At 38.7% G+C, this 18,376-nt stretch overlaps 1 protein-coding gene across 1 annotated transcript in view; it reads left to right on the top strand.

The window, feature by feature from the left end:
- Positions 1-1,353: 1,353 nt before the first annotated feature.
- Positions 1,354-18,376, top strand: part of FGF7 (fibroblast growth factor 7) — a 64,249-nt gene continuing 47,226 nt past the window's right edge. Inside the window, exon 1 of the mRNA XM_018562906.1 lies at positions 1,354-1,918. Coding sequence (XP_018418408.1) covers positions 1,633-1,918 — 286 coding nt within the window. The 5' untranslated portion in view covers positions 1,354-1,632. The remainder of the gene's footprint in view (positions 1,919-18,376) is intronic.

Here is an 18,376-nt window from a genome sequence, read left to right as displayed (position 1 = left end):
TACTTGCAATCTCAATTTCCTTTCTGAGATGCTACTATGTGCAACGACAGACAAAAACAGAGGAAAAGCTGATACTGTGATTTGAACCAGGTTTACCCAGGGAATGTTCTTAATCTCTGAAACTCCTACGACTACTCTAATTATAATTCCACACTCCATGCACAGTCTTTAAATATAGACAAGGATACTTTATGCTATCCATACCATATAGTGCATATAGCTACAAGGATCCTTCTGCAGTAAAAGACAAACATATTTTATTCCAAAAACTGTACTGTACTTTCTGTCTATAACAACATTTAGCAGTATTTTTATCAACAGCTTTATAAAGATTTGAATAAAAAACACAAAAATGGATGTGCAGAAAGTAAAAGATAATTGATAATGTTTAAAAGTATTAAATGTCTAACAACTTTTGACTGATTTTATAAGAATTATTTTGCTTTCTGAGTATGTATGCCATGAAATGAGCATTCTTTAATCTGCCTTCCCAGAAATCTGCTGCAGCTCCCTCCTTGTAAAGAGAGCATAAAACATGCTCATAGCTCCCTCTGATGATCACTAAGAATCACTCAACTTTCTTGTTCGTGCTTTCAGCTGCTGAGTGGTTAGATCTAATTGCTTCCAAGTGAGGTCAGCAAAAGGTATTTATCGAAAAGCATTGAACAACAACAGGCTCAACACACACACACACACACACACACACACACAGAAGACCCCTCTTGCGTGTTGATTTATGGAAACAATTAAGATTGTGCTGGAGTTTTTCTGAGTTGAGAAATAGTTTGCTGCTACAGAATCTCATGTTGCAAAGAGCAGGCAACAGAGATGGAATACAAGCATATCCAGCTGTTATCATCGAGAGCAAGTAAGTTACTTCTGCTTTTTAGAGAACAATTGGTGTACTAGTTCTGTAGGGTTTTTATTTCAGTTTTGCATTCTAAGAGATAGGTACTAGTTTAGCTGACAGCTGTTACCAGTTTTAGGAGGTCTTCTAAGTGAATGCCTCTGGAACAGAGTGTATTAGTAGTCTAGCATTTTCTGACAGCTCAGCATGCTGCTGTCCATAAAGCATGCTTCTAAAACAGTGTCCCCTCACTGTGTTTTACTATGCTGTCAATGTAGAATTTAAGGATGTTAGCAGTAAATCAACCAAAACTCAATCATTGAAACATATTTTTATGTATTTGGTACACTTTTAATGCTAAGAACATATTTTCAAGCATGTTAGATTAAAGAAGACTTGCAGAAAACAGTGGTCAGCATCTAAATTCAGACACTGCACTAGCTGTCAAGAGTAATAATGCAGATATTAGATATAAACTTCATGATGTCTTTACAGGTCTGTTGGAATTGTATACAAAAGAAAGTGTGAGTAGCCTTCATTATTACGACTTTCAAGATCAGCGTATCTGGATCTTCTGAGGATACTAGTTTGACAGAACAGCATAGAGACATCCAAGGTTTATGGCATAATCACAAGACAATATAACTCAAGTCTGGAAGTATCCGAGTCATTTCATCTGCATTAACCACAAAGTGTGCAGTCAGGTCCTGGACCTAGAAACACAGATCCACCGGAGATTTAAGTTTCATTATGATGTTCATGAAAACCCAGATCACTGCACTATAATGCGCAAATGGATACTAACTTGGATCCTGCCAACTTTGCTCTACATACCATATCTATACATTATCTTTTTACTAGGCACGCTCTCACTAGCCTGTAATGACATGACTCCAGAGCAAATGGCTGCAAATGTGAACTGTTCCAGCCCTGAGCGGCATACCAGAAGTTATGATTATATGGAGGGTGGGGATGTTAGAATAAGAAAACTTTTTTGTCGAACGCAGTGGTATCTGTGGATTGATAAACGTGGTAATGTGAAGGGTACACAGGACCCAAACAACAGCTACAGTAAGTAAATGTCTCGTTTCATTAACTATTGTGCTCTAAAGTATGGCTGCAAATACACAGACGATGAATGATAATTATATAATGATACTGTGAATCTGGTCTTGATCCACCCTACATTATGTGCATAATCCGAGATAAATCAGGCTTGTGTTCTATTCCCATGGACAGACATTTGGCATTGATTTACCAATGTATCATTTTAGCCAATGCACTGCAGACTGGTTGCAATAAGTTTGCTAATTCTGACTTTAAATCTGGTAACCATTAGTTAACTGCAGCTTGTGTTGATAAGTGATTCAAAAGAAAGAATATTTATATGTTGAGATCCCTCCAATAGATTTCATGCTGTGCACAATTTGTGAAAGATATACTTGCCTGATCTTCACTGAGTGCAATGTTAGAAATATAGAACTGGTATTATGTGAAGAGACATCTGAAAAGTTGATTACGGTGGATGAGGAGATTGACTACTTTAACAATAGAATGTACACGAAACAGGAAAATAATCAAATAACAAGAAAGGAAGACACCGCTGATGGCGGATGAAACAACTGCAGTAACCGAGTGCACTGAGAGGAAGGGACATTGGCAGGTGGATTTTAGAGTATTGCAACTGTTAGCAAGAGTCATGCTGCTAAATGAATCAGTTATTTGTTATGAGAATTATGCTATGCCTATAAAGCCACAAATATCTCCAAAATATATTTCATGGAAAAGTAACAAATTATTATTAAAATAGGAAAATTAAGAAAGGTAGTAGGATCTAAAAGAGTCACTGATGTTTATGAGTAAACAGTAAGTGTAAGAAAAAAAAAAAAAGTTAATGGCTGGTTCATGCTAGTTGTTTGGAAATGTGCAATAAAGTGTTTCTGCAAAGTGCAATGAACATACTGAGGTATGCGAACGTTTTTTGCTTAGTCATTGTACGGCAATGTATGCAACTATACATTTTTAATTTTTTTTTACATCTGAATCTGAGTATATCATATCTGAAAACACTGTGATCAAGTTTAAAAGTATAAAATGTGAGGATTCGACTTTTAAACTTTTAGACTGTTAAAAAGTCAATGTGAACTCAAGGAAAGGTTTGGCAATCTCAAATAGTTTTAAGGATTTTTATATATAACCTATTAAAACACAATAATGCCACTTCAAAAATAAAGGGCAAAGACAATAATAACCAGTAAAGTATTTTTGGAACAGATATAGCTGTATTTCAACCCAATTGATAGTGAATTGATCATCCACAAGTACACTACAAACACTAGAGAATGTTACAAACACTGCATTAATAAAAAGCTCATGAATAATCTTAACAAGCTTGGAATGTCAGTATATTAGATACATTTATACCATGTTCCTGTAGCACTATTGTAAACATTGTTGTGTTTTGTTGTCAATCTGACACTTGGCAAGATGGTACAATTTTATAAAGGAATAGTTTTGGTCGAAGCGACCAGTACAAGCTGCTCTGATGCTGATGTTAAAATGGCATTGTCATTCTCATTATCTAGGGATTGGCTAACATAAACTGGAGCTGTTTGCTAGTTGGGATTCTGTGCTAACACCAATGCACTGCAGGTGTATTTAAAGGAATTCATCCTAGGATCAATGTTCCAGTCTCAGCATTAGAATTGATGACATTCACAATTCCATTATTATTTGCTGTGGTCTGAGAATCCAGACTGTGTGTTAATGCGTTTGGAACTCATTTCAGAACTTCGAGATTTATGGTACATTGCAGACACATTCAATGACAAAGTTAAGACACACTCAGACTTCCTGACACTGTGACATTTACAGTATTTGTCAATTTCTTAGTAATACTACCTACAGTGACTGTAAGTGACTCATATATATGTATATAGATCTATATTTATATAGATCTATATAGATATAGATCTATATCTATATAGATCTTTATCTATATATATCTTTTTGTGCTGTTTACATATATATGTATTTTTGTGCTGTGTAGATAACTGGTTTTCAGATTATCTTTTTTAATTGAGGTGCATTAACTACCTAATAAATGTGCTCTGACTAGATGACTAGGTAAGATACTAAAAACACTTGATGCGGTGATAACTTGCTAATGAGTAATGCATTGTAGAGCATGCAAGGGGTCCCATTCTATTTCTTATTTCTCTATTAATGTTCTTGTAATATAGCACACATTTACTTCACAGCAAATATGACTAGGGAACCTAACCTCACCTTACCCATTTCTATTACATTAAATACCACATCAAATGCTAAACACTACAATACCTATTTAAGGAATACAAATTATACAACAACATAATTGAGAACACAATTCCACTATAATACTAGGTGAATTTAAAGAAATACTTTGTGAACCAAACATACTCTATCTCAACATTTTATTAAATGTTGGTAGACCTTGCTATCAATATATTATGCTACGTGGTAATATGTATGTGCTAAATGTCTGCTTCAATCTCAGTCTGAAACCCATATTCAAAAGGTATGTGCCTATTTATTACCATTGCCAATAAAACCAAAAAAAGTGACTGATATGTGTTAAGATCTGAGGACTAGGTGCCCGAGGCAAAGGTTTCCTTAAACCTTAAAAGTGCATAATAGATGACCTAATTAAAAGCTTCAGACAGAATCCCCTTGTAATTAATTTCTAATTGTACTATTTTACGATGCCTGCAAGTAAAGTAGTGAGAGACAACAAGAGGTAGCATAAGTTATGGATGTTGTAGAGCCACCTTCTTTCTCTTAGGACATTTTACATTTACAAAATCACTAATAATGTTAGTGGTTTTAGTCTTCTGTATTTAACTGTAACAGCAATTTTAACCCAACACATTGTTTATATGCTAGTTTTTAAGTATATTACATCATATTTTAAACTTTAATTCAGAACAAAACAACAAAACTCACTCTGTGTTAAACTCTTTTCTTAGGTGTACCATTAACATAATAATCATTAGTAACTTAAGATACTGTAACCTTAACCCGTGTCACCTCACTAGAGTTCTACCAACTGTTTAGTCTACCCTTGTTTTCTTCCACTAGCAAATAGAAATGCTGATCAATCATCGATTACTATCTTAGCTTACATTGGACATACACTTTATGATATGATGGGATTTTAACATCAACTGAGAACATTGGAAAATGTATGGGTTCATTCCTAAAGGTTATTAAGCACTTGTGTGATAAAAAGTCAATACTATTCAAAGGAATTACCAAATGTGTTGGAAAATCTGAGACAGTGATCAGCGATTGTTGCCCTGGTCAGAGAAGATGAATCTTTGTGGGTCCAAATGCCAGCTAAATCACGGAGAAACCTTGCAGCAAATCTGGGCAACATGTGAATGGTGAAGGGCAGGCAGATTTATTAACATTGTTTATTCTTCGTAAGAGATGGGCTAAGTCTAAGAGTACCAAAACTGTACCTGGAATGGTCCACTTAAAGTATTTATACTAAGGCAGGATGTCAAATCTGGCACATCTAAGGGAATAACCCCTAGGTCAAGCATATCAAGCTATTAATTTAGGTGCAACATAATGTAAGTTATCAACTGATAGTGATAATGTGCCAAATAGCCTTTGATTAGAGCATTCTGAGGCAAACAGATTAATCCACAAACTCTCTCTCCTGAATGGAGAGATTCAGTAACTACAACAACCCTGGAGAACAATCTTACCATTTATAATTTAACATTAAAAAAAACATCATCATAATAGACAGTTTCTAAACTCAATAAAAAAGATGCATGTTTTCCTTTTAATTCAGAATACTAATAAATACCCACTTAAAATTTTAAGGGGGAAACTAGACGATTAAATAAAACATATATTTATCATGCTTATGAGTTCACTGGAACTGCAGAGCCAATTTTTGCAAGGAGCTCTTATCTCCAAGTATTTAAATATGTCTTGCTTCTGTATTTAACAGCCAGTGAGATATTTCTTTCCAAACACCACTATATTGCTGGGTGTTCTGTTTTATTTTACACTGAATACTTAATGATTATTTCAGACCACTAAAGTCTTATATGGTAGGGAAAAAAAACCTGAATGACTTATGCATTTGGACACCAAATAAACATTGACCACGAAAAATGGTGTAGATTTTACAGATATTAAGTACATAACCATAGTAAAAATAAACCAAAAGAATACATCTTTTAACAAATAAGATATGTAATTAACAACCTATTTACCTTGGTGGAGTAAAAAATGTTTAAGCAAATATGAGTCAGACATACAGAACAACTTTGAAAACCACAAATCATTAAGTTAATCTGATGCCAGAATAGAAAACTGATTAACAATTGAACTTTTTGGCAAATAATATGTTAAAAAACAAACCGGTTGTTTACTGGCCTGGTGTTACTTGGACCCACTTGTGTAATACCAGATAGAATAACCATCCTCTTGCATTTGTTTATGGACAGGTTAATTGAAAAATAAAAGGCATACATTTGACCAGTTACGTATTAGTGATAACCAGCTGAAATACAGATGAAGACACACACATAATATTTGTCATGGGCAGTAGGTGCAGTTTTCTGTGTCTAGGGGTTTGACAACTCCTGGGGTAAAGTGACCTGATAACAGGAAAATGGCAGAAATCCAGGGCACTGCAGGAGCATAAATCTGAGCAGAGTGCAGACACGCAGAAGAGCAGGTACACAATCAGGGGAGGCACAAGGGACAGTATACTGCATTGTCAGCTAAACTTAAGTGGCTCTCACCGGTCTCAAGCAAAGACCAGTGTGCCTGGTCTTTGCTTGAGCCGTTAAAGGTATAGATGGACCCACAACATTGCCTAGCTAGACAACTTAACACAGACCTACAGGAACAGACAGAGAGCTTTTACACGGCAGAAAGACAGGGACAGATAGAGTTGTGACCAGGAGCAACAGGATACACATACAAACAGAAAATATCAGAACCTGAAAGTAATGCAGACAAACAAACAGAAGCTGTAGCCACAACAGGTTGGATCAGAATGTAAAAGACGCAGTAAGAGACAGAGGCTGAACTGGTAGAGTCAGAACACACTAACTCAGATGCACCAGCACTGGCAAAGGAGAAAACACCCCACACAAACTAGCGTCTTCCCGTCACCCTAAGCTCAGTATACCGCGAGCTACAGCTCGCGGTATACTGAGACGCCGCAGTATACTGATACACAGAGACATGTTTTTCAGACATCTGCAGCATGTTTGGAGATTCCTACTATGAGTATATCAATTCAGAGTACAACCTAGGCATATTCTTGCATGTTTTCCATGCAGCAACATTTTGTTGTATTTTTAAGCAGAACTTGGACTGCAAGCCTGATTGCAGCTTTCAGCAAAAAGACAATTTAGATAATTAGTTTACCTGGAAAATTATTTAGTAGCATTTGAAAGAATACCAAACTGACTGAAGAGGTTTTACATAATATCCTGGAGTTCCTCTTTCACATTTTAATGAGCCGACATTTGTCAGCACATTACATTCTACACAGCTTGTTAGTTTAAACAAAACAGCTTAATCAGGCATAGACACTGCCGTTAATTTACAGGCAAAGCATTTAATATAATAAAACTTTGAGTACAGATTTGAGGGCTTTTTGTAAAACCATGGCTTTATACTGTTTACAATGAAACATCTGGCTATTTTATATGCACCTGAAATAGTTTTCAAGCAAAAAGAATATGATAAATAAAGCCTTACAAAATTACCTGGATACAATTAAGAAAGGCAGTTTTTTTTTTTTAAACTGACCATTACACATGAGGTAACTTACTAAAGCAATAAAGGCCACTAGCAAAGTGAATGCTCACTTTGGAAAGTAAACCAAATTAAAGAAGGTGAACCTGTGTTCACTTTAAAGTATATTTAAATCCCAAAATGTGTATTTCTTTTGGGGAGAGCAGGGGAGGGTTAACCCAGTCAGTTTCTTTAGCATCTGTGTGTCAAAGTAAGATTTCACTTCACTTCCTGTCATGTAGACATAGTTGCCAACTGTCCCAGAATTGCCAGGACAGTCCCGATTTCCGTCCCCCTGTCCCTACCCGTCTGTGTCCTAGGTTTTGTCTTGAGAACACAGTGACGCACTGATGCTCAATACTCCATGCTGGGCATTGGCAATGTGTTCCCCAGCATGTCCCCCTGTTCCCCCTTTGAACCCTGCTGCTCTCCCCTGCCTGTATTGGCAGAGGGAGTATTATAGGGGACACAGTGAGTATTATAGGGGACACACAGTGGATCATGCTGCTGGCGCCAATCAGGGAGAAGAGAGCTGCAGCAGGGAGGATTCGGGGTGCCAAGCAATCCATCCCACTGGGTGCAAGCAATGTGTTCCCCAGCATGTCCTCCTGTGTCCCCTCCGATCCCTGCTGCTCTCCTCTGCCTGTATCAGCAGAGACCGCAGGGATCAGAGGGGACACCTGGGGACATGCTGCTGGCACCCATCAGGGAGTAGAGAGCAGCATTGACAGACGGGAGGGGGTGGAGTGCTTCAGGATGCCAAGTGGAGGATTGGCAAACATGCAAAATATTTGCTTTTCCCTGTACTGAGCAAACACCAGAGTGATTAGTACTAATCACTCCAGTGTTTGTTCATAAATGAGGCGATAGTGTGTTTAATATGTCCCGCAGTTATGAATTAACATGAAGCACTACAGATCACTTCCTGTTCATTCATGACTGGGGACTTAGTAAACATACTATGTCGCCTCAGTTTCTGAATGAACAAGAAGCCTCTGCAGTGAGTGCTTCCTGTTTATTGAGCGTTGGGACTGCAGAAAAGGAGATGGAGGACTCTAAATCTCTTTTTCTATCTCAAAAGGGAGATATCAGGGGTTTATTGAGACCCTGCTATTTCCCCAAAGCACCCTGACAGTAAAGTTAAATAATAATAATAAAAAAGAAATAACCACCCCCATGCACACACAACATACATGTGCAACATTATGCACCATATTGTGGTGTGTGTTATGCACATGCGCTGCAGGGCATTATTAGAACACCTTGCCTGATATTTTTTTTTTACTTTTTAAAGTAACAATAATTCAACCGTTTGTGGCAGTGCATGGCAAAGCATTGCAACACGTTGCGATGAGTTGTAATAAGCTGCATTGCGATTAAATATATGGCTGCCTCATTTTATCGCAACACACACAAACGGCGCTGCAGATCAGATGTTACCACAACACATAGTGTGATGACAACCTCCAGATTTTTAGCACATGTTGCTAATTTACAGGTTTTGCGTTCCTTCCTTTAACATGTTGTAAAAAGGCGCAATTTAAAAATACTTGCTATTTGTTAACTCAATACAGTTTTATCTTTTAGATTTAGTACACATCTTGTAATTAATGGGTTTTTGTGTGCACTGATAATGATTTTAGTGTATTTTGTATCAAAAATATTGATTTTGTAAACATTTGCACAACTGTCATGGGAGCTGCAATATTAGTAGCACCATCTTTTTATTCTACCGCTCATGTACTTTCAGAAAATATATGGTTTGGTGGTTTTAGTGTAGAATCCACTATTACATTGGTGGTCAGTGTAGAATCCCCTTACATTGGTGGTCAGTGTAGAATCCCCGTACATTGGCGGTCAGAGTAGAATCCCCCTACATTGGCAGACAGAGTACAATCCCCCCTAACATTGGCGGTCATAGTAGAATCCCCCCCAACATTGGCGGTCATATTAGAATCCCCCCTAACATTGGCGGTCATAGTAGAATCCCCCCTAACATTGGCGGTCAGAGTAGAATCCCCCCTAACATTGGCGGTCAGAGTAGAATCAGCCCCATTACACTGGTGTTCACAGAAAAATTCCCCCTACAATGGTGGTCAGTTTAGAATCTCCCATTACATACAGGCAAAAAAAATAAAATTCCAGCTACACAGGATTTTTGCCAGCTAAAAAAAACAAAAACTTTCACCCATCAGCAGCTACAACAGGTGTTGCAGTACTCAGCAAAACAGTCAGTGGCACATAATGTTTTCTAAATATTTATTCCAGATGTGTTTGCATTATAATTTGTGTTTATCACTATTTTTTATATCTGCAAGAACTGTTGGGTTGCCACACTTTAAATAGATTGTGTGGACTAATGCAGGCTGAATGAGAGCAGTCACCCACTAAAGAGCGTGGATGGAGGAATTTTCTCTGATGGATATTGTACTCAGAGAACCGGCACCCACGGCTGTTAGAATACCTGAACAGTGACTGCATTTGAGTGGATGTAGTCACTATCCAGCCCACCCAGCTACTTCACTTTTGAAAATCTGATGTTTGTTGAGCTGGCTGGTGCTAACAGGGCTTGCTAGAAAAAGAAGAAGAAAAAAAGTGTCCTTGGAAATTTGTTTTAAATGTTGGCAACTATGCTTGAATACTCAACAGAAAGTGATGAGATATCTTTCCAATATGAGGGAAATCCCCTCTTAGACAGTTGTCATGGGAACAAATGTACCAGTTGGAAGATTTCCCCTCTTTTCCTGTTGTGGTGGCAACTCAAAATTTTGGATTTACCCTTACTTTCATTTCACATAACATTGGTGATCAGGACGATTAGAGAGAGTAAATGTGCCTAAAGGGGACCCAGACAGCAATACAATCTGACAGTGGTTCTATTCCCCTGCATTCTATCCTAATCTAAAAAAAATACCATACCAAAAAATTGGCCATAGGCGGAGCTTTAAAAGCTTTTACTGCTCATCAGTTTAGTGTTAATAGTGATTAATGGCCCTACAATTATTGCCCTCACTCTGACGTTCGCGGCGATATGTAACATGTGTGGCGCAATCGCCATTTTCACACGTAGGCGCACCCGACGCGGGCAGGGGACTTAAAAAAACATGTTTGTGTTTTTTTTTATATTTGGCTTAACATTTCTTTTTGGTAACTTTCATTTAAATTTTTGTTTTGTTTTTACACTAAAAAAAGTTATATTCACCCGATCCTTGGAGCCAGCTTGCTTTTAGACTGGTCCCTGGAGCCTCTCCCCCCCTCCGCTGCAGCGGTCTAAGGATGCTCGAGTCACCACATGCTATACAAAGTGTATAGGACATGAGGATGCTGAGGGACATAACCATTGCTGCAGCGGAAGAGGAGACAGGCTTCAGGGACCAGGAGTAGCAGCCAGCCGGCTGTGTGGTTTAGGGGAGTATAACTTTTTTTTCAGCAAATAGACAAAAACAAGCACTTGACCCTTGCAGTGTGGGAGTAGCCCCACTGCAAGGGTTAAGAACAAAATGCCCAAAGTTCTGCTTTAAACATGCTCTCTTGCAAAGTAAAAATTATTCAATAAGCAATTTTTTACTTTTTTTATTGTTTTTTTTAACTACATGTAGCTTTCTACACTATTACAAACATTAGGCACATTATGTAAACTAGAATTGCTTTCAGAGTATTAAGGGTTTCTATAGAAGAACATTTTCCCCACCATATTGTCTTATTACCAAAATTATAAACATGTCCATGCTGCTGTAACTTTATTTATATGACTGATATTATAATGCACAGTCAGCAAAGCTTTAGCTGAAAACCTACAGGTGAAACTCGAATAATTAGAATATCGTGCAAAAGTAATTGCAGTAAGTGCTGCAAAAGGGGCCCAAACCAAGTACTGAGTACATATGCATGCTTGTACTTTTCAGAGGCCCGATATTGTTCTATGTACAATCCTTGTTTTATTGATTGCATTTAATAATCTACTTTTTTGAGGTTGTGGATTTGGGGTTCTTGGGGTTTTCATGAGCTGTAAGCCATAATCATCACAATGATGACAAATCACGGCTTGAACTATCTTGCTTTGCATGTAATGCGTCTATATCTCATATATTAGTTTCACCTTTTAAGTTGCATTAGTGAAATAAATGAACTTTGCACGATATTCTAATTATTCGAGTTTCACCTGTATATGTTTTCCACTTTTTTTTTTAAATAAGCAGAAAACCTTTCCAGAACCGCTCCCCACATTCCCACTGCTTCCAACATTCCACCTATTAGATGTTTAAATAGCACTACCAAGCAGCCTACTGCTACTCTGCAGCTATCACTACTCAACTTTTTCTGAAGCGATAGAGGCCTTGAAAACCCACTGTTTCTCATGAATGAAAGTCAAGTGAACACTATTATTTGATGGGCTGGATGGTAGAGTTTCTGAGAGGGAAGAGCCCTGGGGATCAGATTTTCCACTTTCTATTTGAAATAAAACAACCTAGCAACAATCAGAGAAATAACACAATGGGGCCATTCTACGAAGTTAGATAAAAGTGGTACACTCCTTAAAAGTATTCTTCTCCTTATGGTTCCTATTTCATATGCTTTTTCTTGGGTATTCCTACACCACCAAGAGTGTGTAATTCGGGGTTCCTACCAGCATTAGGAGATTAGTCTTTTGCAACTTTTAGATTGTTTACTGCAATCAGCTTGTTATTTAAACAAAAAAATCAAAAAGATCTTTGATCATTTGTAAATGTTATTTGTTTTTTCTAATCCAAACATTCCCCCATTTGTAAGTTTATACTATAGGTTTCCTTTTCTAAAAAAGGATTCTTAACATTGGCTGAAATAAAACACCAATCTTGTCATGACACTATGTAACTCAGACTGGTTTCGGAGAATGGAAATCAGGGCATACAAAAGGTACTGTAAAAGTATAGGTTTCTGTAAGATGTCTCACGCTATTACTTTACATCCACTATTATAAGGAAGATTTCCAGACATCTTATTTGTATTTAGGCTGTAGAGTGATGGGAACTTGGTATGTTGTCAGTTCCTGACTATGATTTTAATGCATACTTTCTGTCTTCCTTTGTTTTCAAGGGAGTAACATAGCAAGGCTGGGATAATTGCATTTCACATAGCTTCAGGCAAGGCAGCTTTTGTAAATGGTACTGTTCCTTGTGGGATCAAAAGATCAAGAAAAATTGCAACCATTAATCAGAGCATCAAGTCAATTGATTAAAAGATATTACATCTTTCACGAAAGGTGTTTAAGGACAAGCACTTTGAAATATTCTTACATGTATTTAAACTTCTGCATTGTCGATTAAAGGAAACCCGTACTTTGAGACATAGGTAGGTTTTCACTGCAAATCACTCTTTATGAAAATGCTATTTTCCTGCTTATCCCAGTGATCCTCTGGTTTCAATATTTTGACTGACTCACTGATGTAGAACAAGTATGCAGATCAGGAGTTCTGATTAATTTTGACTTCACTTTATGCATGATTATTCCAGATCTGTGTCTTAGAAAGCACTGAAAACAGAAAATCAGCAAGAGGAAAAAAAAAAAAACTAGTATTACCACAAAGAGGTCAACAACAACAGCAATTTCTCCCAGCACATATTTGTTTTAGATTTACAGTAATGCCTTTAAATAGCTAAAGTGCAACTTTTCCAATGGGGACAATTGTTTCAGTGCCAGCTAGTGGGACTTCAGCTCATTTTGGGGAGATTTTCACATATATAAAAGGACAGGAAACACAGGAAAATATCCCCAATGGGGATACAGACAGCTATAAAAACTCAACCTTTCCCCAGGCTAACTAAATTATAAACTGAATAATACACACTATAATTAAAGTGACACTAAAATAGACTCAGGAGTTAAATCTTAAAAATGCATTCAAGTACCTTGACTATTAACAATACTGTACAGTTGTTGTTCATCACAGCTGTAGATCCTCAAATCATCTCTCAATTCAGCTAATGTTGTTCTTATAATTGGAGGGGGATACTTTTGTTCCCCATGCTCCCTGTTGTAAAGTAGATACAGCTCCAAGCTCACTCCCATGATGGACTACAATCTCAATACAAATGAGTAAACTAAACATGAAATTGAAGTCCATTATGAAAGCATGCTTGGAGTTGTCATGGGTTCCAGCTTTACCCTTCTCTACTATTACATAAGGGTCTATTCACGAAGCTGCCGAAGAATCTAGCCGTAGCTTCGGCCGATCCTTCGGCTAGCTTCGGCCCCAGGACCCCTTCGGTTCAGTAGAACCACTATCTCCAGGAGTCTCCCGCTCCCGGCCGCCAAGGAGAGAAACACTGCTTTTTATTCTGACACAGAGCCTTACGTGTCTATTTTTACTGATTTACTATTCAGCTCTGTACCACGGAGGGACCGAGCAGAACAGCCGAGCCGAATGGCGCTCAGCGGCATTCGGCTATTCACTCACTGCTGTTCGGCATCTATAAGAATAGACCGAACAGCAGTGAGTAGCCTGCCGGAGGTTCTGCTCCGCCGATCCAGATGTTGGATCGGCTGAGTCGAACTTCTTCTGCACTTCGGGTCACCCGAACATGCTGAGCTCAGCCGTACAAGCCTGAAGTGAATAGCCGAACAGTGTTCATTTGGGGTCGGTTGTTCACTCGGCTGCTCTCAGCAGCTTAGTGAATAGACCCCATAGTTAGATATAGTTACATAGTATTTGAGGTTGAATAAAGACATAAGTCCATCAAGTCCAACCTATTGCGTGTATGCATTTATGGTTGAGCTGGTGTGTGCTTGTGTATGAGTCCATGTGGGATTTTGCTCTTAGCAGTACATGTACCCCTGAATGTTATGGTCTCCAAGGAAATCGTCCAAGATAGATAAGCATTTTCTATTTCTGTTACTGTTTGAAAGTTCCCCTGACATTCTGGCTGGTAAAAGGTTGTCAGCAGTATAGGAACTGAGGGTTAAGGTATTTAATTGAGTCCTGGATTGCAGTACAAATTTGACAGGGGTTGTAATCTTTTCGCCCTCTATCCATAACTAAGAAAAACCTTTTGGCTGAAGATACATTTATGGTGTATGTAAACCCTAATAATGAACCCCTCTTATTTGTTTCCGTTTGGTTTATTAACTCCAACATTAAATGCATTTTGTCTGTTCAATAATGTTTTTTTTAAACAACCTCCCCCATGTTATGGAGAAGAGGAAAGGGGAGGTGTCCTGTAGTCCTAAAACACGTGTTTTAGGGTGACAATGCTGCTCCTCCATACATAGAGTAAACATTGTCACCCAAAAAACCTGAGAAAAAGAAAAAACTAATGCAGTCACCACATCGAAGGACTGGCAATCTGCAATATATCAAATGTGTGTTCTCCAATTTAGATGAGTGTTAATGTAAAATATGTATGTATAAATATATAAAACACTTCCTGACACCAACATGGCAGCATACGAATAGGGTTTAGCTCCGCCCCTCACCCAATCACAAGACCAGTTATACTATCAATCAAAATACGCCTCCCAAGGCAACCATTCTTTTTGCTGTCCTCACTGCTTAAGCCGGTTATGCCAAATAATATTTTTGATTGTTACCTTCACCTTGCCAGTTTCTTCTGGCCTGCCGCACAGGTTCAGCCTCTTCTTGTTGCGAAGTTCCCTTTGTTCAGGTGGCTAAATGCTATCTTATAAAGGGAAGCCTCCCACATATCTTTAGAGTTTGGGGTGCAGAAAGAGGTCTCTTGGGGTCTTTTCATATTCGGATGCTTCCTCCATCATGGCAGCATGTTGAAGACACTTGCTTGGCTTCCTCCTCCTGTGACTCCGGAGTGAGACACTGTTACTCAGCTGCATCATCAGAAACTATGTTTCTACTGGAATGGTCACATGCATGGACAAGATGACAAGTAGGATCCACTCCATTTTCTTTCAATTAGTTTGTTTAAGTAGTGAATGTGCTACTATTTCTTATGACTTTGCAGTACTGCTTTGCGACGGCTGAATCTTCTTTGAATATCTGTTATTATGCCTGCAAATCCACACATCCAGCTTTCCATAGGTGCCTAAACCTTACAGGTGCACTGCAAGTAAGTATGGGATTCTGTGGTGCTTTTAATGCCTTAGCTGAATCTTGCAGGTATATCCCTAAGAATCCATTAGTTTGCTTGTGGTGCTTTAACCTTGCAGGTGCCTGCTGAGTGCAGGCTGCTGCCACTTGTAGGTCTGCTACTAAAGCTTTAGCTGGATCTTACACAAATGTGCTGTTTGCCAACTCTGTCAGCTTCAATTTTGTGCCTTAATTCTTTGGGTGCCTTTCATGTGAGTATTTTTGCTGCCAACTGTGATTCCCCGGCGCTGTTAATGTTGAAATATAACTTATGGAGTTTTTGCTTCATTGCAGACTTATTCTGCCTGTTATACTGTAATCCTTTAATTGCCTCATGCACACAGCACCCAATCATGTTCAAGAAAAAAAAATCTGTTTTTTTTTTATTTTCCTTGCACATAAATGGGTATTCTTTCCAAAGTAAAGTTTCACCAAATTCACTAAGCAAAAGTGCAAATTTCCTTGCAAAGTGAACAGCGAATTTGCCCTTAGTAAATCAACCCCAATGTTTGAGGAACTGGCAGTTGTTCAGTTTTCAAAATGATTAGTAAAAGATCTACGTAATGTCAGGATACTATCATGTACGGATGAAGACAGATATATTTGTTTGCTTATTTGTTTCAGTGTACCTTCTCTTGCCAAGTCTAGTTCTAGACAATATATGGAAGTTAAAATATGCTGAATAATTGTTTTGACTGCTCTGAACATAGACCCTGCAGTCTGGTGTTGCTGAAATGGATGTCTATGTACTATGGAAATACACTTTTGCCTCCAACAATTATTATCTGTGTGGTCTTCCATGACACAATGCAATAATAGACACTTCTGCATCATTATTTTTACCAAGCTTTGCTCTCTGGCACAAGATCTTGAGAGGAAATAGCAAAATTGCAAGAGCTTATCAAGAGTAGGTTTTGTCAACTTTTTTTTTTTTTTAAGTGGGCCTCGCAACTAAGGTTGAAGGTCTGCTTACATGTAAAGCAAGATAATAGTTTTATGATATATTACTACTGTGCATATTTTATGATACCTTACTGCAAACAATAGCAATAGGTACTATTAGAATACACCTATCACTTATTGCATAAAATCCAGGGACCAAGAGTACACCAGCTACTTACCACTTACTGCTCACGCAGTCTTCTCCATAGGTGTCTGCACAATGGGAAACAGGTGGCGAATGGTAGTGTCTGGGCACTTTTATGCAATATTTACGTTACAGCACTCTGGAAGTCCTTTTATTTTTGTAGTGTATAAATGCTGTAAAATAAATGTTAGCAAATCCCTGCCCTCTCCAGTTGTGTGTTAGGCACCCTCCACTGCCTTAACCTACTCTCCTACCTTTATCTGCTGCCATCCACTTTAATTAGTACATCCAGGTATGGGGGGCATATATCAGCACCTGAGCAGCCAATTGCCAGACTTTCATGCAGCAACATGGTTGGCATGGGGCCAACCATATTGGTTATAATTTATGCTTGCTGGAAATACTTTTGGTGGTGGTAGCAGGGATTGTAGAGGCAGAAAACTAAGGGTAAATGAAGGCACCAGAGATTGTTTAGAAAAAACTGCAGAATTGTTTTTTTCTTTTCAACTGACTAGTTTGCTGTAAACCCAACTGAAGCCCATATTTTCTTGGTTTTGGCTAGAGAAGTGTAGGCTTTATGTATGCACCAATGCCATTTTCTCCAGACACAGTAGGAGTACCAATACTTTTTCTCAAGTACTCACCAATACCAATTACCGATAAAAAATGTTTAATGTCATGTGGCAATTGTGTTAAAACAATGCAGACTAATGATTTTAGGACAGTGGTAGAGAACCAGGGCCAGTCACAGCTATAACCACTGCAACCCTGGTAGTTCTGCCACTGACTCCAAGCTGTAGGGATGTCCAAACTCCGGCCCTCCAGCTGTGGTAAAACTACAAATCCCATGAAGCATCTCTCTCTGGAAGTCATGTCTGTAGCTGTGAGAATCTTGCAAAGCCTCATAGGATTCGTAGTTCCATCACAGCTGGAGGGCCGCAGTTTGGACATCTTTGCTGTAGAGGGACTACAAATCTCTGCTATACATTATACAGCAATGCAGAATACCACCAGCTATAGAGAACTACAAATCCCAGCAAAACGTTATACAGCAATGCCGAATACCACAATTTATAGAGGACTACAAATCCCGGCAATACATTATACAGCAATGCCGAAAGGCACCAGCTATAGAGAACTACAAATCCCAGCAATACATTATAAAGCAATGCAGAATACCACCAACTATAGAAGACTACAAATCCCAGCAATACATTATGCAGCAATGCAGAATAAAGAGAAAGCTACATACTCTGTTGCTCACCAGAGCTGTGCGGCGTCTCAGGAGGCTGTGTGGGGGTCTGACCAGGACTGTAACAGAGTCTTAGGAGGTGGTGCAGGGTCTCACTAGGGCTGTGCCGGGTCTCAGGAGGATATTGGGGGTCTCACCAGGGCTGTGTGTGGTCTCACCAGGGCCGTGTGCAGCGTCTCACCAGGGAGGCTTGTGGGTTTAACCAGGACTGCATTTGGGTCTCACCAGGGCTGTGTGCGGTGTGTCACCAGCGCTGTATGTGCATGTGTCACCACGGCTGCGTTCGGGTGGCGGGAAGG

The sequence above is a fragment of the Nanorana parkeri genome, unplaced genomic scaffold, assembly GCF_000935625.1.
Source record: "Nanorana parkeri isolate BGI_ZX_2015 unplaced genomic scaffold, ASM93562v1 scaffold611, whole genome shotgun sequence".
NCBI classification, from domain to species: Eukaryota; Metazoa; Chordata; class Amphibia; order Anura; family Dicroglossidae; genus Nanorana; species Nanorana parkeri.
Note: the sequence above shows the minus strand (reverse complement) of the source record. Positions and strands in the feature narration are given on the sequence as shown.